This window comes from Anabrus simplex, chromosome 8 (assembly GCF_040414725.1).
Source record: "Anabrus simplex isolate iqAnaSimp1 chromosome 8, ASM4041472v1, whole genome shotgun sequence".
Classification (NCBI taxonomy): domain Eukaryota; kingdom Metazoa; phylum Arthropoda; class Insecta; order Orthoptera; family Tettigoniidae; genus Anabrus; species Anabrus simplex.
The window spans coordinates 2,157,642-2,183,376 of NC_090272.1; the positions used below are offsets into that span (position 1 = coordinate 2,157,642).

Consider the following 25,735-nt stretch of genomic DNA (forward strand, 5'->3'; position numbering starts at 1 on the left):
GGCCAGTAAGTTTGACATGCATTGTATGTAAGCTTTGGGAAGGCATTCTTTCTGATTATATTAGACATGTTTGTGAAATTAATAACTGGTTCGATAGAAGGCAATTCGGTTTTAGGAAGGGTTATTCCACTGAAGCTCAACTTGTAGGATTCCAGCAAGATATCTTGGATTCTGGAGGTCAAATGGTCTGTATCGCGATTGACCTTTCTAAAGCATTTGATAGGGTGGATCATGGGAGACTACTGGCAAAAATGAGTGCAACTGGACTAGACAAAAGAATGACTGAATGGGTTGCTATATTTCTAGAAAATAGATCTCAGAGAATTAGAGTAGGCAAAGCTTTATCTGACCCTGTAATAATTAAGCGGGGGATTCCTCAAGGCAGTATTATTGGACCTTTATGTTTTCTTATATATATAAATGATATGAGTAAAGGAGTGGAATCGGAGGTAAGGCTTTTTGCGGATGATGTTATTCTCTATAGAGTGATAAATAAGTTACAAGATTGTGAGCAACTGCAACGTGACCTCGAAAATATTGTGAGATGGACAGCAGGCAATGGTATGATGATAAACGGGGTTAAAAGTCAGGTTGTGAGTTTCACAAATAGGAAAAGTCCTCTCAGTTTTAATTACTGCGTTGATGGGGTGAAAGTTCCTTTTGGGGATCATTGTAAGTATCTAGGTGTTAATATAAGGAAAGATCTTCATTGGGGTAATCACATAAATGAGATTGTAAATAAAGGGTACAGATCTCTGCACATGGTTATAAGGGTGTTTAGGGGATGTAAAGGAGAGTGCATATAAGTCTCTGGTAAGACCCCAACTAGAGTATTGTTCCAGTGTATGGGACCCTCACCAGGATTACCTGATTCAAGAACTGGAAAAAATCCAAAGAAAAGCAGCTCGATTTGTTCTGGGTGATTTCCGACAAAAGAGTAGCGTTACAAAAATGTTGCAATGTTTGGGTTGGGAAGAATTGAAAGAAGAAGAGCTGCTCGACTAAGTGGTATCTTCCGAGCTGTCAGCGGAGAGATGGCGTGGAATGACATTAGTAGACGAATAAGTTTGAATGGCGTTTATAAAAGTAGGAAAGATCACAATATGAAGATAAAGTTGGAATTCAAGAGGACAAACTGGGGCAAATATTCATTTATAGGAAGGGGAGTTAGGGGTTGGAATAACTTACCAAGGGAGATGTTCAATAAATTTCCAATTCCTTTGAAATCATTTAGGAAAAGGCTAGGAAAGCAACAGATAGGGAATCTGCCACCTGGGCGACTGCCCTAAATGCAGATCAGTATTGATTGATTGAATCAATGCCCGGAGACTCGATTAGCAAGCTGTAAGCTGAGATCAGCTGCTGGTCTACGATGAAGAGGAGACGCATCTTGAGTTCACGCCGTGTTCTGACCTTGGGCCTTGCCCTGGATACCGGATACTCGCTACTGTTTTGGAGGGTATTTCTTTAAACCCTCAGAAGATCTTGATTTATTTAAAAATTATCCTCGTTTAATATTCATGTAATTTGTGTGTCTTCTGGTAAGTTTCGACTTGTAAGGAACAATATGCGTAATCCATGTTCTACAAGATGCATCAAAACCTATAAGTGTTCTACAAAACTCTTCTTACTTTGGAAGTTAACCTTCGGCATGTGAATTTCTCCTACAAGAAAACATTTCTCCGCAGCATGATTTTGGTGTGTTGGAAAATGACGCTTCGTAATTACGTCAGTTTACTATACCTTTTTTTGTTTCACTGTTTGGTAAAGGTTATCGGGTTTTTATATATCCCTAATTGGTCTTAGGTTGATTGTCGCATTAAGTCGTCTTCTGCGATATGTTAGTAAACTTTATAGTTATTTTTATTTTCGTCAAATGAGGGTACTTGCCCTCTTAGGTTTAATTTAACGATCGTGCAAAAGAGGGTGAATACAGAGGGAGTTTCTGCAAGGATTTTATTATTTGGAGTTTGGATCGTTCTTAATATCTTCATTCTAGTTCTTTGGGGTTTTGTGGTTTCTGTGTTAACCCGTTTCCTTTTGTTTTTCTCCATGTTGTGTTGCTTTAGGATTTACCCTCTCCAGATTTTTGTTTTACTTTCTTTTTGCGATTTACGTTGCCATGGTGTTGTTGATGGACTTGACGAGAATCGAATTGTTGTGGACTGTCCGGTGGGGAGTAACTGATTGCCTTGAAAAGTTATGAACCTTGGGAGTGTTATTGTTCCATTTCATGTTAATTAATGTATTTTCTTCCCCTTTGCGATGGAGTTGCACCCGGTGTGAAAGTAACCCTATGTTGGCGGAAATTGAATTGGATAACTAACTCTTAAAAGAAATAATAAAATTCTAACAATTTAATATTAAGTGAGAGAATAATTACAAAGAGGTAATTTAAGCCTGAAGAAAAGGTAATGATTTAAATTTTGATTAAGTTATTTACGTTATACCGCCAGGTCGTATTCAATATTGTTGTTTATTTGAGCTTTAATTCTAACTAGTTTGCCTTTAATTATTTAAAACGAAGATAAGATCTTATTTTTGTTTATTTTAATTAATTTGATTCCTAAATTAAATTCCTTACCTTATCAAATACAATTGTTTTTCTTTGTTTATTTCTTAACAATCTGATACCCTGACGGGCTAGTACTTGGGTTATTTGTGTCATCCCTACTCTCATGAGATAAGTCCTTATCTATTTTGGTGTTAGTGTTAAGTTTTTTGGCGGGGGAATTCTTTCTTTACGCGTCCTCATTTATTTCGCTTGTGCTGGCTCATAGGGCAATGGGCAGTGCAAGATGTAATGAGGACGCCAGGTTCAAGAATTTGACATGCTTATATGAAACTACAATACCTGGTAGTAGGCCGCAATGGAGGCCTACACTGAGATGATGGGATTCCGTGATCGACAACTATATCCTACTCGGCCTGGTTACCTCATGTAGATCTTCGTTTTGGCTTTACTGACATCACAACAAAGAGCGTTCGATTCACAGGCAGAATACCTCAAGGCAAAGAGGAACACGCCGTTCACTGCGACACTATGATCCTCTCAACCGAGTGGTTTGTGTCTCGTAGCTATCAGCTTGAGTTCGAAACGCACTGTCTGCAGCTCTCAATGTGTTTCTCCGTGGTTTCCGATTTTCACACGAGGCTGTATCTTCATTAAGGCCATGGCCGCTTCTTTCCCACTCCTAGCCGTTACCTATCCCGTTGTCGCCATATCTGTGTTTGCTATGCACGTATCATCATTTAACACTCTTCTCGGCAATTTTGAAGCATGCTGTAAGGGAACGGAACCGACGAACTATGGCCTCGTTTTCACGGTTTCCAGATTTCTATTCGCACTGGTAAAAAATAAAAAAGTCTGTTTCTACGTCTTTCAGGCATACGTTGAAAAGTATTTCATATACACCATGTATATTATATTCTCAGCGTATCTGACGAAGTTGTACTTACTCAACAGGGATTGGTCCAATCAGCCATTCTAACTCCAAATGTTTGTCTTCCTTGTACAGTCTTACAACTTGGCTCACCCATGGCCCGAACGTCTGATGAACTTCCTCCACCACATCACCTGGGAAAGATAGACGGAGATATTATTATTATTATTATTATTATTATTATTATTATTATTATTATTATTATTATTATTATTATTATTATTATTATTATTATTATTATTATTATTATTATTATTATATTAAATTGTTAGCTGCATGAGCAACATTATATCCCAAGCATTCCTTAGTGTAATGCTTTAAGCCTAAAGACTATTGTCATTTGTGCGTGTGTGTGTGTGTGTGTGTGTGTGTGTGTGTGTCTGGAGAGGACATGTTTCTTCGAGTCGACGCTCATGGGTGCCCTGCTTGTCTCTGAGCATGAGGCTCTCCTAGGAAGAAATCTATTGTCGACGACTGCACAAAAGTCCCGTCCCAGAGCCAGAGAAAGTAGCCAATAGCCAGCCGGGACAGGTGGGCACGGTGCAAGGAAACAACAGTTATCATCACTTGTTAATAGGGAATGAGCGGCGTCTAGTGGTGGCCAGTCCCAATGGTCTGACGCTGTGCCTAGCTTGTTCGACTCCCGTTGCTGAAAAAAATTGCATCATAAGGAAATTGGCCGACAGGGTAGGAGAGGTGGCGCGCGCCAAAAGCCTGGGTTCAATTCCAATCCGCTCCGCAGTGTTCATATGGAGCGAGGACATATCACACCTTTGACAGTAATTTGTCCGTCAGATGGGGATGTTAAGCAGATCTCCTGGTGTTACGTGCCGATACCCTAGCTCATTATCATCTTCGTCATCTCACATTCAGACGGCCAAGGGCAACACATAGAAAGAGGCCTCACGTGCAATGAATGAATGAATGAATGAATGAATGAATGAATCAATCAATCAATCAATCAATCAATCAATCAATCAATCAATCAATCAATCAATCAATCAATCAATCAATCAATCAATCAATCAATCAATCAATCAATCAATCAATCAATCAATCAATCAATCAATCAATCAATCAATCAATCAATCAATCAATCAATCAATCAATCAATCAATCAATCAATCATCGTGCTATAAAACTATTACGGTAACCGACCTTTGTAAGTAAGAAGGTGCACTCCACAGTCGACGGTGATATTGACGGCTTCATCGGAGGCAGGTTTGAACAGGTAGGCACCAGAACCGTCGGAGGCGTAGAAGAGGAAGTCCTGCCACAATGAGAATTTCTGCGCATCCAGCGTTCCCAGCTGAAGCTCTTGTATGTGTCCCGATACGTTACTCAAGAACACGTGCATATTCTGTGACATGAAGCAAAACGAAAAAATCAGCTAAAGCATGCGATCCGTGAACAACGCGTGCAATTTTCAAAGAAATGCGTTATTAAACTATCAACTTCCGATGTGTACGGAATACCAACGGTTGACAAATAAAACATGTAAAGGTGAGAACTATCATGCTTTGAGGATAGGAATGGGATGTGGTAGGTATAAAAGTAAAATATAATGTTATTAATTGCACTGCCCACCTTTAATTAAAGTGTTACAAAATACAACTCAGACAATTAGAGTAGGTGAAAGCAGTATCATTTCTTATATACAGTGCATATTGATCGCCAAATTAGAAAACCGCATATCTCCCAATGGTCTTCCTATCAATTATTTTCCTTAAGAGTAGTCCCGCCTCCCAGCCACATTTCGATATGCAGTCCATCAGTTCATTTTCCTATGCAGATGTTTAAAGGAAAATGAACCTTACGCACACCTACAGTATAATGTATTTAAGGTTCATTTTCCGTTACACATTACATAGAAAAAAGGAAAATTAATATGCGGCTGGGAGGCGTGACCAGCATGAAGGAAAGAGTGATACCAGGTTTACTAACCAGGCCATCTATATTGTACCGGTAACGGCGGTACGAAACTAAGTCCCCGTAATGAAAATTTAAAAACTTACGCGTTACGCTCCAGACCGGCAGCGAAAGACTGACTGAACAGCGAGCAACAGCTGTGTGCGTGTGACGTAGAGCGGGTGACGTCACAGCATACCTCACCACAACACAGAGCTTAGACTGGTGTGGAATGTTCCTCGAGCTTCTATGGATAATAACTTTCCCCATAATATAATTAGACAAATTTAACCATATCATCGTGCAGCCAGATCCTTTATATACGTTCCTGCGAAGTTTCACGTAAATCCGACATGAGACAACGAAGTTATGGAACGAGATGTGAAGGCACGGATTGGATATAAATACAGTACTGTTTCGCTTAGCAGAGCAGTGTGTGACCAGCGTGTGTATGTGCACACATGGCCGTGGAATTCGTGCAGTCGGTTCGCGAGGACCGCGATATAGCGTGAAGCGGCCGTTATACTTCGAGTCCGTGGACTTTAACTCAATCGCGACGAGTATGAACTTGTCTGGGTTTCTTTCAACTGTGAATGATAAACTTCTGCTCCAACGGGGCGTGATATAAATTGTGCTTCACCTGAACATCAGCAAGTGACTGTTTATTCTACACGAGTGTCTAAGACTTGTGAATATTTTTCAAGTACTCGTAATTTAAAGTTTAATGTTGTGGACAGGATTTGGAACAGTTTGCTCCTTACAAAGTACTGAATACTTCAAGTTAACGAGACTGTGCTTTAATTCAGAATTACTCAAATTGCAAGCATGACTACGTCACTAATTTACCATTTCATGAACTGTGTAAATATTTGTAGGTAATGAACTGTAGACTGCGTGCGTGAACTGTGCATTTCAATTCTACTAAGAACTGTACATTTAAATTCTACGAACATTCAGCTGTGCGTTTCGATTCTATGAACAGTCGAACCGAGGACTATTGATACAGGATTAATTTCGTTATATTTTTTTATGTCATTACCAATGCGTGAACAAGTCTGAATTCACGAGTGAAACACCCTTATTTTTCCCTATCCAAGTGATTACATTGAACAATGCTTCAAACTAAGAACTAAGTCTTGTGGCGTAACTTCACATTATGCCAAGTGCTACAAACTTTAAGCGACTATTTTGAAATTCGATAAGTTTCGAGTGGACTTTTATTTTATGAATGTTAAACTTATATACTCATTCAAGTTTAATGACCTTCTTCTTCATTTCAAATTATTGAGGATTTAACACGGGATAGATTTCTACCGTGTGATAGACCTTCAAACATAACATTCTCACGTATCATGAACCTTGTTAAAACCAGTGATAAACCTTTCTCTCATCTGTGCAGAAGCAGTTTTTGCATTAACTCGCCCCAAGGCGTAACGGTGTTCATTCACGTTCGTCATTTACGTGGTCTGTCTCAACGCCCTTCATCAGCACCGTATGGATCGTCTAGTTGTCGAATGGATCTTCTAGAACTTCCATCGAGGGACAAATGGTGGTCCACTGGTATGGAAGGGAGAGGAGCTGCCGGAATCCAAGGACGTCGCCAGCCCTAGGACGAGGAACACTTTCTACTGTATGTTGTGTACAGAGGTGACATGATTTGAACTTATTAATAAACTCAGAAACATTTTTTTGAAAGATTTTCTCTAAAATAAACCCTCTCCCTCTGTATGCACTTCAACAAATTGGTACACGCCCTGCGTTTCTCGTGCTCACCGAAGTACCACATTTACTGTTACAATATACGATATCAGTAAAGAACCGAATATAAAGATAGGGCTTTTTTCGAGATGATCTTATACTTTTTAATTAATTAACTAATAATTAATTCATACAACTTCCCCCACGAGGAGGCTGCCACATGGACAAACTATGTCGACTACACAGTATTTTGTGTTCTAAGTTGTTGATGAGTTTGCTAGAAATAAGCATCACAAGGCTCAGGAATGTGGCATGATGTAATATAGATGATTGTGGACCTCGTATTGCGTGAAGGCGTGTCCGGTTGAGACCGACTGCTAAACAACGTTGTGAGATGGACAAACGTACGATCGTAAACGGGATGAGAAGGCAGAGGAGGAAAATTCCTCCCAATTTGTATTACTGCGTCCCTCATTATTGGATCTGCGTCGCTATATTGTTAGAGTGGTGGCCATTATTTCTGAGGATCTTATGTTCGAGTCCCGTTCGTGCTGGTTGTCTGTGTTCACCTATCGTACTACTAACTACCACAGTGACAAGTAATGGTAGTCGCTTTAATTGTAACTTCCAAGTATTAATATATGGAAAGATTTTTATTGCGGTGATAGCATTAACGAGTTTGTAAATAAGGTTTACAGATGAATTCATATGGTTATGAGGATATTTCCGGGTTGTAGGATGGCTGTAAAAGGGAGTTCACTGGTAAAATTCCAATTGGAGTATGCAACCCTCAACAGGATAACTTAATTCGAGAATAAATTCCAAAGATCCAAAGGAAAACAACACTATTTTTTGTGGGTGATTACCAACAAGAGATTAGAGTTACGAAAGTGATATAAACTTTGGACTTGGAAGACCTAGGATTCAGGAGGCGAGCTGCTCGACTAAGCGGGATGTCAGTCTAACCTAGTCAGCGTTCGGTGACAAACGTGCTGAGTGAGTTGCCGGTAGAGCCGGTGTGGAGTGTGACCGGTGAGTGGAAAAGTAAGATGGGAGGGAAGAGGAAGATGATTGGTGTGGATCAATATCGTACAGCTATTGGAAGATGGCAGGGGAGATCGAAAAAGGAAACAGTTAGAAATAAAGGAGGTAAAGTGGAAACAAGAATGATGGGCGAGATGATACTGGTGGCAGCGGTGATTATGGTACTGTTAGCCATAGGAGGTGTGGAGGTGAACCCCGGCCCGACTTCCAATGACAACATGAACTGGGAAGACTTCGAGGTCATAAGAAGAGTGGTGAAAGAAGTAGTGGAAGAAGTATGTCCGTTTGAGCAGATTAAAAATATGATGAAAGAACAAATGAAGGAATTTGAACATATGAGGCGTTGGATACGGGGAAAAACAGGCGAGACAATGAACAAAGTGGAAAACAGCGAGAGAGAAATGATATCATTAAAGGCAAAAATAAAGGAGATGGAGGAAGATGTGGTGAAGCTGAAAGCAGAAATTGAAGACAGCAACCGTGAACGCAGGAAGAAATGCTTATTTATATATGGAGTGCCGAAAAACAAAGGGGAAGACAAAGTGCTGACAACCTACAAAGTTGTGGAAGTTATTCAGAAAATGATGAAAATTAACTTTAGTGAAGTTGATATTGATGATGTGTAAAGGATAGGTAAAAAACGGGCTGATAGGCCGATAAAACTGAAGTTGTTTTCCACCCTGATGGCGGAAGTAGTGATAAGAGGCGCAGATAATATACGTAGCACAAAAATCTGGATTAAAAGAGACATGGGAAGAGAAGGGGTAAAGAATATAAACACCCTGAAAAAACATTTAGTCAGGGCTAAAATACGAGGGTTAAGAGCCTACATTAAGGGTCAACAACTAGTAGTATCCAATGGACTATGGACCAGAGTGTGGACAGCGAAGAAATTACAGGAAATGGAAGAGAATAGGAAGAACGAAGGGGTAGTGGGGAAGAGAGTGGAAGAAAGCCAAGTCAGATACAGTAAAGTGGGTGAAGACGGACCTGGAGATAAAGAAAGAACCAAAGAAAATAAGACACTGGACCCAAGCTCGCAGCAAAAATAAATTAACTTGACAGAAGAAGACATGAATGATATTTACAAATCGATCGAAGAAGGAGTCAGAGAGGTAACAGCTGGGGTGAGAAGGGAAATAAGGTAGGAAACCAGCGAGACTAGGGCATTAATTAAGGAGCTGAGGACGAAGGCCTGTGGGAGAGAAGAAAAGATACAGGAAGTGACTGTGGGGGGCGGAAACACAAGATGTGACAGGGGCACACAAGGAAGTGAAAATACGGCTGGGAGGCAGGAAGAAGAAGCAAGAGGTACCCTGACGAAAGGGAGAAGTTTGAGCCTAAGGGAGATATGGGGTAAGAAGAACAAATTGGACGAAGGCATAGTGACAAGAAGCAAAAAAGGCAATTTGCAGTAGAAAGTAAATTGATGTGCACATGAGAATAGCGGAGTTTGTGTGTTATTCGTAACTATGACAAGAGTGATTAAATAGTTAAATTCGTAGGCGGTAAAGTGTGCAGTGAATGAGGAAGAGAGTGATTGTAAATTGGATAGGTGTTAAGGATAAAGCTAATATGTGGAGATGGTTGGTATATGAGCTGAGGGACCAAGTTAGTGGTGAGTGATTATGGTTTCAGTTAAGGTGGTGATTTGTCTGGATTCTAAAGATAATAAATATAGTGAGACAATAGAGTTCAAATAGTGGTCAACAGTAACGAAACGTAAGGTGAAAAATTGCACACCGGCACTACAGTGGAGGAAATACGAAGCCAGGTTTGCAACTTAAGTAGAGGGAATCTGCCACTTGATTGACAGCTTTAAACACAGATCATTGGTGACTGGTTGAACAACACCGCCTCACAGTTCTGCACTGTGTTAGTCTGAGCAAGACCCGAACACAAGATCCGCCATACTGTCAGTACAGCCAAGGGGCACTGATGAACAACTGAATCTGTTGTTTTGGCTAAATGGTGCTCTGGTACGGATTGACATGTGCACCATGGTGTTGACATGTTGAGCACAGGACGCGCGATCTCAGTGCACGTCGCCACGAAATAATGGATGGCATTCCATTCTCGAAGTGGTGCGGGCGCTGGGCATTCCAGGACGGCCATATCGTTAATATTCTGGTTTGGATGAAACCACCAAGGTTACTATCGCCACCGTTCCACTAACGCATCTCTGCCCATTGTATGTCAAAAGGCACAAAAACAGACGTGGGCAAAGAAACAACAGCGCAGAACACAGGAAAAGATGGCATGGACACATGGGTCGAGGTAGCACTTGGTATATGACGAGTGGGTCACCAAGTACCTGTAGGGTACAGCATAAATGTGGGTGGGGTTGAGGGCGAGTAAATGGAGACTCCCAGGGGGGGGATCTTCTGCTTCTTAGGTTTACCCGAGTCCGGCCCCGAGGTGTAGGGGGCAACGCCTCCGCCTGTCATTCGGTGGCCTCGGGTTCGATTCCCGGTTGGGTCAGGGTTTTTTAATTGCAATGATTATTATCCCTGGCCTCGGGACTGGGTGTTTGTGACGTCCTTAATCTTCCTTTCCTCACACAAAATATTCCACACTACCGCAATTCCAATTACACGCAGGTTCAAAAGGGGCAAATATCCACATGGGTCGACGCCCCGAACAAATAGCATTAAAAAAGAGGATTACCCGATGAGCCAGAAAATCAGAGCAACCCCTCTACAACTTCACAAACTACCCAGACTACCTAACTACCATCTGATTTTCTGCCAGTACACTCCATAATCCCACAAGCCCATTCCTCCACACAAGCCACAGCCTTCGACAAGAATCGAACCCGTACCAACCTCGGAAAATATCCTACTCTGGTAACTATGTGTCACAATTGCCTAAAGCTTAACCACTCAGCTGGTAAATTTGTTAACATATGTGGTCATCATCACCATCACTCTGTTTGTAAGGTCTCAGGGCAATCACGCCGCTATGTAGCTTGGCTTCCCCTTCTTTAAGAAAGCAATCAAAGCACACTGTACCAGCGGAAGGCAGCTGAACTCCTGACAGCACACTAAAAACCAACCACCGTCTCTCCTAAGCCTTAAAATCAGTCCCCTGCGCAACCCCCTCACCCACGCACACCCTGCCGCATCAATCGCCCCAGAATTACTCCGAACACTCCTGACATTCATAACACATCACAGGTAGTTTCCTCACATCAGACCAAACCAGACAACTAGTCGTCCCCCACCACCAGCTTTTAATACTGCACGCCCAATTTATCCTGTATTCCTGAACACTTTAATTCACATAGCTCAAAGACTCCCTTCTGTACGCTAGTAGTTCCTCCTCATAACCTGACAAAAATTCCTTAAGAATTCACATCGTTAAAATATATTTAAATGAAATCCTCTCAATATCGCTTCATCCTGTCCATGAAATACTGGAAAACGAGGATATTGCAATGGTGGTAAGCATTATAATTCTCAAAACGTCGACGCAACTAACTGAGAGAAAGTTGCTTATTCAATCAGTTGCGTAAAGCAATGAACACCAACCAGTTGTCTTGGGATCGTGGTACCGCTACGCTTCGCGATCTATATTTAATTGCACTGGAGGGGGAGAAAACTATCTGTCTTGGTGGTGACATTTTCCACCAAGTCAGAGCAGAAACCTCCTCTTCGCTGATTTACTTTGGAAAAGATAGAAAAGAAAATTTAATAAATGAGACGGAGAACTTTTCTTCTCAACAAACGGGCCTTTTCAGGGCCAATTTGGATTTTAGTTAGTGAGGGAGTGTGTGAAATTTGAAATAGAGCGAAAAGTATGACTTAAAGAAGGTCGTTAATGAGAAAAGGTCCACGATGTTTGTGCCGTGTGTAGGGCTTCTTGGTCCTTGGTTTAAGAATGGAGATGCCCGGGTCGCTAGATTGAGCTTGGAGAATTGTAGACGAAACTTCCCTTCATCATGGTGTGTCATGGTAGAATGGAGGCCGAATTTGATCAGTTCACTTAGTAGTTTTTGGTCAATGTCAGGGAGCATATCAATTTTACTTTTCTTTGGCGCACTTTCACTTAGGCCGAAAACAGTAGCAATAGAGGATAACAATCCGGAGAATTGATTGAGCAGTTTCCTCCTAATCCCGGCGGGAGAAAAGCCATGCTAATATACAACTAGTATACCGGTATGCACTACAACATGGAATAAAACATGCACAGCACAGGTAACACCCAACACAGGGACGTGGCACTAGGTTACAACACAAATAGGTCGGTTAACACAACCTCTACGAACACCAAACTACGTACACACAAACCGCTGCACGCACCAGCAGCAAAGCACTATGCACAACACTACACCAAGGAACGGGACTACCTCTCTCCGTCACGCATCATTTGGGAATGGCTGAGGCCTTCCATGTATACATGTTGTTTAGATGGAATGAAATGGACCGCTGGTGCATCAGCAGCGATCGATACGGAAGCCAGATCTCGGATCATATCAATCCAGCACCGTGCACCTGCCGGCCGTCACTCCTAAACTGTAGACAATTCACGGCCGCAAAAGTCACCCAGCCTCAATCCTACTGAGCGTGTCTAGGATGCTGTCACTACGACCGTCGCCGTTGCTCTAAAAGGCAGCACATCAGCATTGCTGAACAACATGGAGCATGGGTTGGGACATGGTACCATATCTGAAGTACTTATTTGATTATTGTTCGCATGAAGGAGCTATACCAAATGAATGGAGAGTTGCTATAGTAGCCCCTGTGTATAAAGGAAGGGGTGGTAGACATAAAGCTGAGAATTACAGGCCAGTCAGCTTGACATGCATAGCACGTAAACTTTGGGAAAGCATCCTTCCTGATTATATTAGACGTGCTTGCGAAATTAATGACTGGTTCGATAGAAGGAGCGTGGGGTTTAGGAAAGGTTATTTCACCGAAGCTCAACTTGTAGGATTCCAGCAAGATATAGTAGATATCCTGGATTCAGGAGGTCAAATGGACTGTATCGCGATTGACCTATCTAAGGCATTTGATAGGTGAGATCATGGGAGACTACTGGCAAAAATTAGTGCAATTGGAGTAGAAAAAGGAGTGACTGAATGAATGATTATAATTCCAGAAAATATAACGCAGAGAATCAGAGTAGGCGAAACTTTACCTGCCCTTGTAATAACTGAGAGGGGAATTCCTCAAGGCAGTATTAGTGGACCTTTATATATATATCAACCATATGTGTAAAGGAGTGGAATCAGAGATAAGGCTTTTTGCAGGTGATGTTATTCTGGACAGAGTAATAAATAAGTTACAAGATAGAGAACAACTGCAAAATTACCCCGATAATGTTGTGAGATGGATAGCAGGCAATGTTATGATGATAAACGGAGTTAAAAGTCAGGTTGTGAGTTTCACCAATAGGAAAATTCCCCTCTGTTTTAATTACTGCGTTGATGGGGTGAAAGTTCCTTTTGGGGAGCATCGTAAGTACCTAGGTGTTAATATGAGGAAAGCCCTTCATTGGGGTTATCACATACATATGATTGTAATAAAGGGTACAGATCCCTACACATGGATATGAGGATATTTAGGGTTTGTAGTAAGGATGTAAATGAGGCGGCATATAAGTCTCTGGTAAGACCCCAACTAGAGTATTGTTCAAGTGTATGGGACCCTTGCAAGGATTACATGATTCAAGAACTGGAAATAATTCAAAGAAAAGCAACTCGATTTGTTCTGGGCGGTTCCCGACGAAAGAGTAGCGTTAATAAAATGTTGCAAAGTTTGGGCTGGGAAGACTTGGGAGAAAGGAGACGAGCTGCTCGTCTGAGTGCTATGTCCCGAGCTGTCAGTGGAGAGATGGCGTGGAATGAAATTAGTTGACGAATAATTTTGAGTGGTGTCTTTAAAAGCAGGAAAGATCACAATATGACAATAGGACAATATGAAGATAAAGCTGGAATTCAAGAGGACAAATTGGGGCAAATATTTGTTTATAGGAAGGGGAGTTAGGGATTGGAATAACTTACCAAGCGAGATGTTCAATAAATTTCCAAATTATTTGCAATCATTTAAGAAAAGGCTAGGAAAGCATGCCACCTGGGCGACTGCCCTAAATGCAGATCAGGATTGATTGACTGATTGATTTTTTGAAATCAAACTTTACCCGCTTCCTGATATCCTCTTTGGCATCCCAAGGCTGACAGATTGATAACTTCCCGTTTTCAGCAGCCACCGAGCAAGTTGGCCGTGCAGCTGCGAACTTATATTCGGGAGGTAGTCGCTTCGATCCCCACTGTCGCCAGCCCTGAAGATAGTTTTCCAATATCACACCAGGTAAACTCTAGGGCTGTACCTTAATTAAGGCCACGGCCGCTTCCTTCCCTCTCCTAGGTATTTCCTATCCCATCGTCACCATAAGATTTATCTGTGTCGGTGCGACATAAGGAGAATTCCATCCATAGCTGAAAGACACTGTGGTAGTAGAAGCACCAGCACACTGGAGCGCTTCTCTTTGGCCGAGGGAAGAGCCTGGCCCTGGCATAAGGAATGCTATTACTCACATTGTCAAAGCAAAGGATCAGACAGAGGAAGATACCAGAAAACATCGTGCACTAGGAGAGCAGTTTATTGAAACTGACCTCGTTACTAATGCGCCTCGAGTCGTCCGTGTCTTCCGTTGGAGTCTTTTGGTCCTCATGCCCCTTGGTGACGAAGTAAGACTTGAAGCCGAGAGGTGGTAGCCCCTCCGCTGTGAACACCAGCTCATACTTGGCCTTAGAATTGCGGCTTCTCAAGTTCTGGACCATGATTGGCACCGGTACTATCTGGCTTACAACGTCATCACCTGTCGAGCAAAGAGACATCCAGGGGTTATGTAATGTAGAATTGAAAACATCCCTTTTATCTTCACTCATAATTGAAGTTGTGTGTTGCGTGTAATTAGGTAGAGTTATTATATTTACTATTCTCTATTGGATACTCGTGTCCTTTGTTTGCTTTCTTTCAAAATTATGGAGAGGTACACCAAGAGGTGCTGTGATGTAATCCAGTTCAAGCTAAATTCAGGGTGTGGCTCCTTTCCCTGTCAAGTTGGTGGAGGAGAAACGGCTGGAATTATTTAGTCACATAATTTTTTATGTTTGAACTGAAAGTATATTGCTTAGGTACTTTTAGCCACAAAAATAACATATTTCATCATGTTTAATAATTAGTTCGGCCATTTTGAATTCTGTGGAGGAGAAAAGCAGTACGACTCAATCTGAAGCGTCACTGTAGGTACATTATGGTGATTTTAAGTCCCCTACAGCGCTGTAAGGAACATTCACAAAGTCGTGATTGTCCGTTATTACTTTGTTCCTAACTTAATCTCCCCGGTTAATTTCGCCAGCCTTCTGCTTTTCCAACAGCTCAGTTTTATTATATGTTGCTCGGCATTTCACACCGGGCCAGGCAAAACGCTGGATTGTACAGCTTTTCCCGCGCTGTTTTACTTGAATTTGCTGTTATATATGTTAGTCTCAGAAAAGATAAAACTCTGTTTAGCTCGCCACATCCTCGGTATCCCCTGCCTGTCGTGAAAAGCAAGTGAAAGGGAAAGTGGTGGCTATTGTTTTAAGAGGAAGTACAACTAGACAACCATAAGATCAATCAGAGGGTGAAAATAACAGGAGTTTTGTAACGTGGCAGTAAATCTACTGACACGAGGCTGACGTACTGAGCACCTTCGAATACCACCGGAGTGAGCGAGGATCGAGCCACTCAGCCCGGCGGCCCAGCCTTCATCTTTCCTCACTTAGTCAACTCTTGTTTTCGTCCGATCGAGGCCTGTCGCGCCTTTCATTTTCAGGACCTCCTTTCTTTGCCGGTACCTTCATTCTTCCAAGTGTCGGACCTCTTCTATTGTTCCATTAACGTCACAAAAGAATAATCACCACTACTCACCTTGCGTCCGGTTACTCGTAATATGCCGATTATGGTGTGGAGTTAGTTTTGAACGCGTGGTAGCATTCTCAACAGACGGTGAGTGCTAGAATGCATTCAGAGGTGGATTGGTAACCACGGGGCCCTAGCCGAGCTTGACATCTCTGGTTCTCCACTCCTTGTACTTCACCACGATGTATTACCTGCAGGGTCCTGCACGGTGTAGCCAGGTTCCAGCACAGGGAGGCGCACGTGGTGTGATGTGGTGTGGCTCATAGGGTTGTACACTGTGACCACGAACGTGTCGGAAGTCTCGGACACTCCACACTGACTCTCATTCCTCATGAGACAAGAGTCCACGTTGAATCGGGGGTCAATGGCGCTGTCATCTGACGAGGAGCCGTCCGGACCAGTGGTAGCGATCTTCCTGAGAACAAAAACAAAAACGCACAATTAGACTTTACCAGAGAGTTTGAGTTACATGCAGAATTAATAATTAATAATAATAATAATAATAATAATAATAATAACAATAATTGAACGGAGTGGCTCTACATGTAGGAGACTGTCCTGAGAACCCCTCTTCATAGGCCACAGCCGATTCCTTTCACCTCCTTACCCAATTTCTTTCTCCATCATTCATTTCATCTTCATTGGATCTTCATTTGAGATTGTGTCAGGAAGGGCGTCCAGCCGTAAAACATGCCATATAAATTCATCTCAGCTCATCCCCGACTCTATATAAAGAAGTGGGTAATCAGCAACAATAATATCAATAATAATCATCAGCATCGTATGGCCTAAGCTAGCGCGTGCAGGCATTTCAAACTGATGCCATTTAAATTGCCCACGGGTCAATTTTGAGGTATCGTTTTAGTCCACCAGATGGTTGAGAAGCTGTTTGGCGACCTGTGGCTGAGTTTGAATTAATTCACGAATGTGTTAGAAAAAATCTTTTACAACTAGCGACCATCGTCTATATAATAATATCGGAGAGAAAATACGGAAGGGATCCAACCCTTCGAAAATGAAGGTATCGGCCAAAGAAAGTCAGGGGCCAAGAAGGTCTCCCTACGCCTCGCCTGCTCTAATGAACAAGAGTTGACCAAGGGTGTTCGGATAGGATGTATTGAAGTGAGGAGCCCCTGGAACCGCTTTTAGTCACCTCTTACGACAGGCACAGGGGGAGAAGTTTCAAAAGTCAGATTATCTCTGTCGGGTTTGAACTCGCGATCTTGGGGTCCGAAGACCAACACTCTAGCACTGATCTATGGAGGAAGCTAAGATGCTACACCAGGAGATCGCAGTGTAAGTAGCTAAGTATGACATTTATTTCCCTTGTTTCTGCTGCATTGTTCCCTTTAATCTCAGAAGCTGATTGCTCAGCATCTTAGACTTAGGTCCTCGAGGTCCCGGGTTCGATGTATACGCGAACGGCTCGGTGTCTGTGCTAATGCCAACATCCATGTAACCCAAACACATTATTACCGTCAACATAGTTTATCATAGGCCAGGGATTCGCATTACCAAGCTAGCAATAGCCACACGATATTATATTATATTATATTATATTATATTATATTATATTATATTATATTATATTATATTATATTATATTATATTATATTATATTATATGGAACACAAATGAAAAAGAAGCAATAGAACACAGAACAACTAAATTTAAATAAGCACAAAGACTTACCTGGCCAACCTATAAACAAAATCTCTTTCGATAAACGCTAAGCTAAAACACTAATAATCCACAGTTAAACTAGAGGCAACGTATGCTAGTGAAACTTCATTCAAATTAAATGTAAAATCTACAACAGACAAATTACAGAAAACTGATAGAAGAATTCTTAGAACAATTATTACTAAAAAAACGCCAAGTTGATGGACCGTGGACATTGTTGTCTAACAACTTTGTCTATCGTGAATGTGAATCAATAATATCTACAATGCGTAAAAGAAGAATTTCCTTTTTCTGTCACATATCAAGATTACCAGACACCAGGATATTGAAACAACTATTTGATTAATTTTGGAAAAATAAAATCAATAATAATTGGTTCAAAGAAGTTGAGGATGATTTGGAAGAATTGGGTATAACTCGGCAACAAATCAAAGACAGAAAAGAGAAGAGGATTTTGAAGAACAAAAGCATAAGTCTCAAACTAAAAACAGTTGAACGGAAACAATATAGTATATCGGACACACAAAGGGCTTCCTGGTCGGAGAGGATGAGAAAGTTCTGGGAGAACAAAAAGAAGAAATTAACCCAAATGTATTGATTTAAGTGCTCCAATGTGGGCGTAAAATATGTAAATAAATAAATATTATATTATATTATATTATATTATATTATATTATATTATATTATATTATATTATATTATATTATATTATATTATATTATATTATATTATATTATATTATATTATATTACTAGCAAGATACCCGTCCTTCACTACGGCTTTAAAATGAAAGTTAGTATTCAAAGTTTTACATTTTGGGGAGTCCACTGTCAGCTGCTCCTGTAAGTTACTTCCTCAGTTCGTACGCCAAACGGTTCTGGGGAATGATTATTTATTTCGTAATCTAGCACTCACTTGAACCTTGTACGGAAGAATTTGAACTTTTTCAACGACATCTGATTTAACATTTAGGACGTAAAAGCGACAAGCCTGTGAAAGTTTGATTTTGTAGATCGAACAGTAATGGAGGAATCAATAATTTTTTAAGGGATTAATGTTTTGAAATATTTATTTACAATTAGGATACAGAAGAAGGTCGTGCCTGCAACGGTTTCGGAAGAATGAGAGTCACTTACCATCTAAATACTTTGAAGTATACGGTATTTTACACCTAGGGCACAACAGCTTTGTACGCCAAACGTTTTTGATGGGATGAATTATTTAGTTTACGGAGCTAATCTCATTTGACACTTTAGCCGTGAAACGTTTAAAAATATTTCATACCTACGATTTAAAATATATACCGCTATTTGGAATGTTGTCAAACCGTTCCGGGGGAAGGAATTAATGTGGCGTTGTCGCCTAATTTTGTGTTATCTGCATGGTAAATTTTTCCATCACTGTTGTTAGAAAAAACCAGACGATTTCAAAATGTTGGCAACACTGTACCAAGAAGTCGATCGCATCAATCAGAGAGAAGAAGCAGAGCGACCCGAAGCAGTACTGGGGGGATAAGTGGTAGGTACCAACAACAAGAAAAGATATCACCTTTCGATAAGTAACTTGAGCAGAATACACACAGACTAACATACGAGCAGAAATAGATCCTAAACAAACCCTAGATATATATAACACCCAAGAGATATTTAAAGTTCCCTTAAGAATCAAATTAACCTTTTTCACAAATAATAAAGAGATAAAAAGGAACTGCTATGCAGGACTTAATTTACAGTTTTCATATGTTTTCATAGGTCGTCATCTCAGATAATAATTCTTTGTAGAGGAATAGTTATAGAATCTTTTGAATGAATGAAGAACCTTTTTTATTGATAACAATAATCGGAATAATATGTTCCCCAGCTGGACGGGAATAGAATGCGCACCAGACGGCGAGGTCAGTGGCCCCTCTACACACACACACTTTACACAAGTTGATGCCAGTCAATACATACACGCCCAGAAGCGAAGACCAGTCTATTCGAGAAGGTTTAAGTGACATGGCAGATGACGTAGCTGGTGTAAAGCAGACAGGAGGACGACAGTCAGTATGTCGAGAGATGCCGCAGCGGAGCACAAAGCAAAGTTAACCCAATAATACATAGAGGTATAGATAATGATAATAATAATAGTAGAAAGCATGTAGTCCAGTAGAAACGTAGATATTGTAGAGTATATGGAGACGTAGATGCGACGATATTTCCAGAAGCTTGTAGAAACGCAGATCGACGGGTTATGGCAGGAGCAAGTTACATTAATATATTTGTTTTCGGATCTTTTAACTCTCTGAGGGATTACATTTGTTTTAAATCTTCTGTTATTTAACACTTAGGATAACTTCGTAATTAAAACGGTTTCATATAAACAATCCTCATTCCCCAATCAATGCCCCTTAGCGATGTCCCCTTCTTATTTGTATCCTCCTTATACACCCCCTCCAATACCCCTCAAAATTTCGAGTTTCTTTATTTTTTAAAGGAGATTCCAAATACCTATTTTCATATCAGTAACATCTTTCGTTTTTGTGATATAAGTACACTCATGCACAGAATTAAACTCATTTTTCAATTCATTTACCCACCCTTCATTGAATTTTCCGAAAACAATGAATGCGTGTTTCTTTACTTCTAAAGAAGATTCCAAATACAAATTTTCATGTCTGTAACATCTTCAATTTTTGAGATGTAAGCATCCTCATAAAAAGAATTCAACCCTTTTTTCGGTCCTTTATACATCCCCTTTAATTGGTTTTTAAGAAAAAAATACGTGATTATTTTTAAAGGAGATTGCAAATACAAATTTTCACATCTGTAATATCTTCAGATTTTGAGATAACAGTATCGTAAAAAAATAATTCAACCCCTCTTTAAGTGTTTTTATCCCCCCCCCCCCGACCAAGTGATTCTTCGAAAACAAAGAGTATGTGTTATTTTAGTTCTTAATAGAGATTCAAAAAACACAAATTTTTACGTCTCTAACACGTTCCGTTTTTGAGAATACTGATCTAAAGAATTCACCAGGTGTTTCTTTATTTTTAAAGGAGATTCCAAATAAAACTTTTCATGACCGTAAAATCTTCAGGTTTTGAGATATAAATATCCTCAAAAAGGTATTCAACACTTTTCTAACTAATTTTCACCCCCTTTAAATACTTTTTCAGAAAACAAAAACTGCGTGTTTCCTTATTTTTAAGGGACATTCCAAATACCAATGTTCATGTCTGTAACATCTTCAGATTTTGAGTTATAAGTATCCACATGAAAAGCATTCAACACATTTTTCAGTCATTTTCACCCCCTCCCCCCCCGCCCTGAAGTGATTTTTTCGAAAACAAATACGTGTTACTTTTATTTTGACATGAGATTAAAAATACCAATTTTCACGTCTGTAACGTTTCAAGTTTTTAATACATAATGCATATAAGCTCATTACCCCCTTTAACACTTACCCTTATGTGGATTTTTAGAAAACAAATTACGCGTGTTCCTTTACTTTTACTGGAGATCCAAATACCAGTTTTCACGTGTGTAACATGTTACGTTTTTGAGATGTACTCATTTAAAAAATTCACCCCATTTGTCACTCCTGTTCACCACCCTTTAAGTAAATTTTTCAAAGACAAAAAAATACGTATTTCCTTCTTCTTCTTTTATCGATTTTGGTCAGCTGTGGGCCTCGTAAATAACTCCTCATAGTTTTTCTTCGGCGCCAGTTTTCCTTCATCCTCCTGCTTGTTGCATCTTAACTTTCAGCCGTCCATTGTTGTTTCTTCTTGGTCGCTGTTTCTGGCTCTAGGAAACCCTAAATGTGTGTAACTTCTTTCTGAGGGTGGTTCTATTTTGGATGTTTTGATGCGTGATGTTCATTTCTTGAAAATCCTTCTTCGCGTTAACGAACCAATTTTCATAAGAGCTGCCTTTCCTCTTGGGCTTATTGAAGTGGTTTAAGACTTTCTTAGCAAGTCTGTATCAGGCATTCTTGAAATATGTCCAAAAATTTAACTCTTCGCTTTCGAATGGCATCTGAAATCCTACTGCATGTTTTATATATTTCTTTGTTACTGCATAATCGATATGTGTCAGTACATTTCTTTGGAGCGTGGATTTTTCTTAAAATAATTCTTTCCTTCTTCTTAGTTTCTTCAATGTCTTTTCTAGTTGTTAATCCCAGACATTCTGAAGCATATAAGAGTAGCGGAGCTGTGTGCGTCCTACAGCGGGCAAATCAGAGGCCGCGGAGCGGACCACGTGATTGGTGATGTCAGTAGCGCGGGGAATTTGAATTTTGGCGGGAAATATGAATTTTGGCGTGAGATTTGAATTTTGGCGGGAGATTTGAATTTTGGCGCGAAATTTGAATTTGTAAACAAAGCCACGTGTTCTTGTTTGTAAACAATGCCACGTGCTTTTTTGACAGCTGTCATCTTGGCGGACCCTAACCTCACTTATAAAGACAATTACGCATCGCTAACCTCAGTACTGCCATGTTAACGGCACTAAACCTCAACAATAACGCATTGCTATCCTCATTGCTGCCATCTTGACGGCACTAAACCTCATAGTTGCTACCTTAGGCACGTGATGGTGGGCAATTTGAAAAATTCCACGTGCCCTTGTTTGTAAACAATGCCACGTACTTTTCTGACAGCTGTCATCCACCATCCTGCATCGCTAACCACAATGCCGCCAGCTTGACGGGCAAAATCCTCATGGATGCCACCTAAGGGACGTGGGCGCGCGAAATTTTGAAATTCTACGACTCTTATCTTAGGCTAACCTAAGTAAATTGTTATGCTTTATTGACTTCGGGGGAGTATAGGCTCCCTAGCGATATCTCCTCTACAAAAAAAGATTGCCCTAGGGGTTAGGGCACGGCCGCCTCTTACGACGCAAGCAAGGATACATTGTCTTACACTCGTATTTATACCTAGAGATTGCTTAGATCAACATGTGCGCGCGCATATCCTGCTATCTACAGAGGCGAGCAGTGGAGTTTTCCACTCCCGGCAATGAGTCAACACATTTTTTGCAGATTCAGCACCCGAGTTCTAGTAGCAATGTAGGATCCAATGCAAGATCATTGAACCCTAGTATAGTAGGTGAGCAACGTCGATTTGCGGATTTTGCATAAGAGTGCGTTCCTAACCTTCCAGTTACTATCATAAGGGGCGTAACCTTACTTTAACGGCTAGTTGCCCTTCTCAACGCCTAAGCGAGCAAGCATAACCTCACATCCGCCATCTCGAAGGCGACTATCCTTACTCTTAAGGCAAGATGCCCTTACCGACGCCAATTGTACAAGATGGCGCCTATACACGGCTCCTTATGCTACGGCCTAGGGGCGCTTGGGTAAGGTGGCTGCTGCTCTTATGAGACTCCGTAGGGACACTTGCGCAGGATGGCGGCTATACACAGACTTAAATAGAGAAAGATATTTTAGAGGCTACTGCACAAGATGGCGGCTGCTCTTATGAGACGGCTTAAGGGCGCTTGCGCAAGTTATCTGTCAGCCAAGGTCATTGACTATGTAACGTCATCACGACGTGCTATTGTTTGTAAACAATGCTACGTGCTTTTTTGACAGATGTCATCCGACACCTTGCAAGGGCGCTTGTGCAAGATGGCTGCTGCTCTTATGAGACACCCTAGGGACGCTTGCGCACGATGGCGGCTATACATGGGCTCTTGTGAAGAAAGCTAGCTTAGAGGCTACTTCACAAGATGGCGGCTGCTGTTATGAAGGTCTTTAGGCATGCGGTGGAGGGCAATTTGAAGAATTCCACGTGCTCTTGTTTTTAAACAAAGCCATGTGCCTTTTGACAGCTGTCAGTGGCCATCTTTAATCAACAGTGCATCGTGCTGCCATCTTTAGCTACTACCTTAGGTACGTGGTGGCGGGCAATTTGAAAATTCTTCGTGCTTTTTGTCAGCGGCCATCTTTAATCAACAGAGCATCGTGCTGCCACCTTTAGCTACTACCTTTGAAATGTAGTGGCGGGTACTTTGAAAAATTCTACGCCCTTCTGACAGCTTTCATCTTTAATCAACAGAGCTCCGTGCTGCTATCTTTACAACACTAAACCTGACTGCTACTACCTTAGCCACTTGGTGGCGGGAAATTTGAAAAATTCCGTCAGCTGTCAGCGGCCATCCTTAAATAACAAAACTTCAGTGCATTCGCGACGCCTAAGAGAGCGAACCTAACCTCACATCCCCCATCTTGAAGGGGCTATCCTTGGTTTACGACAATATGCCCTTCCCGACGCTAATTACACAAGATAACAGCTGCTAGATTAGAGGCTACTACACAAAAAGGGGGTATACATAGGCTGTTATGACTTCCTCCTCCTCCTCCTCCTCCTCTGTCAAGACATAGCTTTATCGAACAAGTTTAAACATGCATCGCGAAAGCACGTGTCGCAGCGATGACGTCATTGTGCATGTTGAGACTTGAACACATACTTACGAAGCTGCTGTTGGGAACATGTTATGACTAGAATCACAATCAATGTTGTTACGTCAAGCTAGAATCACATACAATAGTTGATGTCGAACAAGTGTTGAGAACACAAAATAAATAAATCACACACTATAGTTCGATGTTGTAATTGTTCAAAACACTGCATTGCAAAACTAGAATCGAACAATGTTCAGAAAAAAAAGATTTCCTTCTCAACATACTTACTGAGCTGCTCTTTTCTTAACAAGCTGAGACGATAACATACTTACGAATCTGCTGAACACCTTCTTTCTTGACATACTTACTCTTCTTCTCCGAGCATCGAACAAAACTTTATCTTGCAAAGAAGAAGAGATATTGGAAGGAGGAGGAGGTAAAACCTAATCTAAAATAAAATAATATGCCAATTGTACATTATTTATTACATCTTGTATGTACATTTTTTTGTATTGAATCGTTTGCTGCAGTGATTTTTGCTTGATGTTCGTGTACTTCTCCCCTTCTTAATGCAATTCTTGTATGTATATGTTTTATCTTACTACTTTCCTGTACCTTTCCCTTTCTTGTATTTACAAGTTTTAGTTGATGCTGTACCCCCTTGGAACACTAGTAAGGGAATCACTATCCCATACACTCTTGTCATCGAAAGGAAGCAATGAACATTTGTTTAGTTCGATCGTATACATATGATGTTTACTTGATTGAATCCTTTCTTGCATACAGAAATCAGCATTTCAAGAGGTGAGTACATCGCGATAGTTTGAAGATGTAAACGGCTAACGACGCTTTCACCTACGCCTTATGCTTTTTTAACAGACTGAGACTTTTGAGTGTCATAGGCATAACATTTTGATGCTAAACCAATAAACTCAGTCATGATATTCATGCCGCATTCATCTTTCATAAGCCCTATGACTTTCTTGTTCTGCGGCCAAATGTTGAATGGATTACTAGGTGAAAAGGAAGAAGTGTCAAAGTATTGCGAATGGTTTCGCATCATAATGTAGACGTCCGTCTTCCGAATATGATAAATGAAACTATCTCTATCCATATACAAAAGTGTAAGATCATAAAACTGTCGCTTTGCAAATCCATAATGAAAATCAAAATTTTTAATTTTGAAAAATCAAGTATATCCATTCCTGAATAAATTGGCTTAGCAGAGACGATCTCTGTTTTTTTTCATTTCAATAGAAATAAGGTCACGATCAACTGCATTAATGTGTTCGGTGTACCTGGTGTTAAAGTTCCGTCCTGTCTGTCCGATGTAGCTTGCTGTACAAGTTTGGCACTGTAATCTGTAGATGCATGATTTGCCAAATTTGTCCGATTTACTTACGGTCGCTGGATTGCGGAAATGAGAACGATTGTTGTTGGTTGTTTTGAATGCTCACACATAACAGGCATTTAGCCATGGGTCTACACATGCACGAATCCAATCATAAATTCTCCGACATAGATAAAAAACCTGCAAATTATTGAAACCATGGAAAAGGGACCCCTACTCAATATCAAAGAAATATTTTATATAGCATTAGACCAACAAGTTAATTTTAATCATAATCTGAACAAATCCACCCAAAAAGCAAACAT

At 40.7% G+C, this 25,735-nt stretch overlaps 1 protein-coding gene across 1 annotated transcript in view; it reads right to left on the minus strand.

The window, feature by feature from the left end:
• LOC136878949 (lysosomal alpha-mannosidase) overlaps window positions 1-25,735 on the minus strand; it is a 344,628-nt gene that overhangs the window by 96,559 nt on the left and 222,334 nt on the right. The window contains exons 11-14 of the mRNA XM_067152580.2: window positions 16,195-16,418; window positions 14,710-14,915; window positions 4,602-4,803; window positions 3,460-3,577 (exon numbers count right to left, since the gene is read on the minus strand). Coding sequence (XP_067008681.2) covers window positions 3,460-3,577; window positions 4,602-4,803; window positions 14,710-14,915; window positions 16,195-16,418 — 750 coding nt within the window. The remainder of the gene's footprint in view (window positions 1-3,459; window positions 3,578-4,601; window positions 4,804-14,709; window positions 14,916-16,194; window positions 16,419-25,735) is intronic.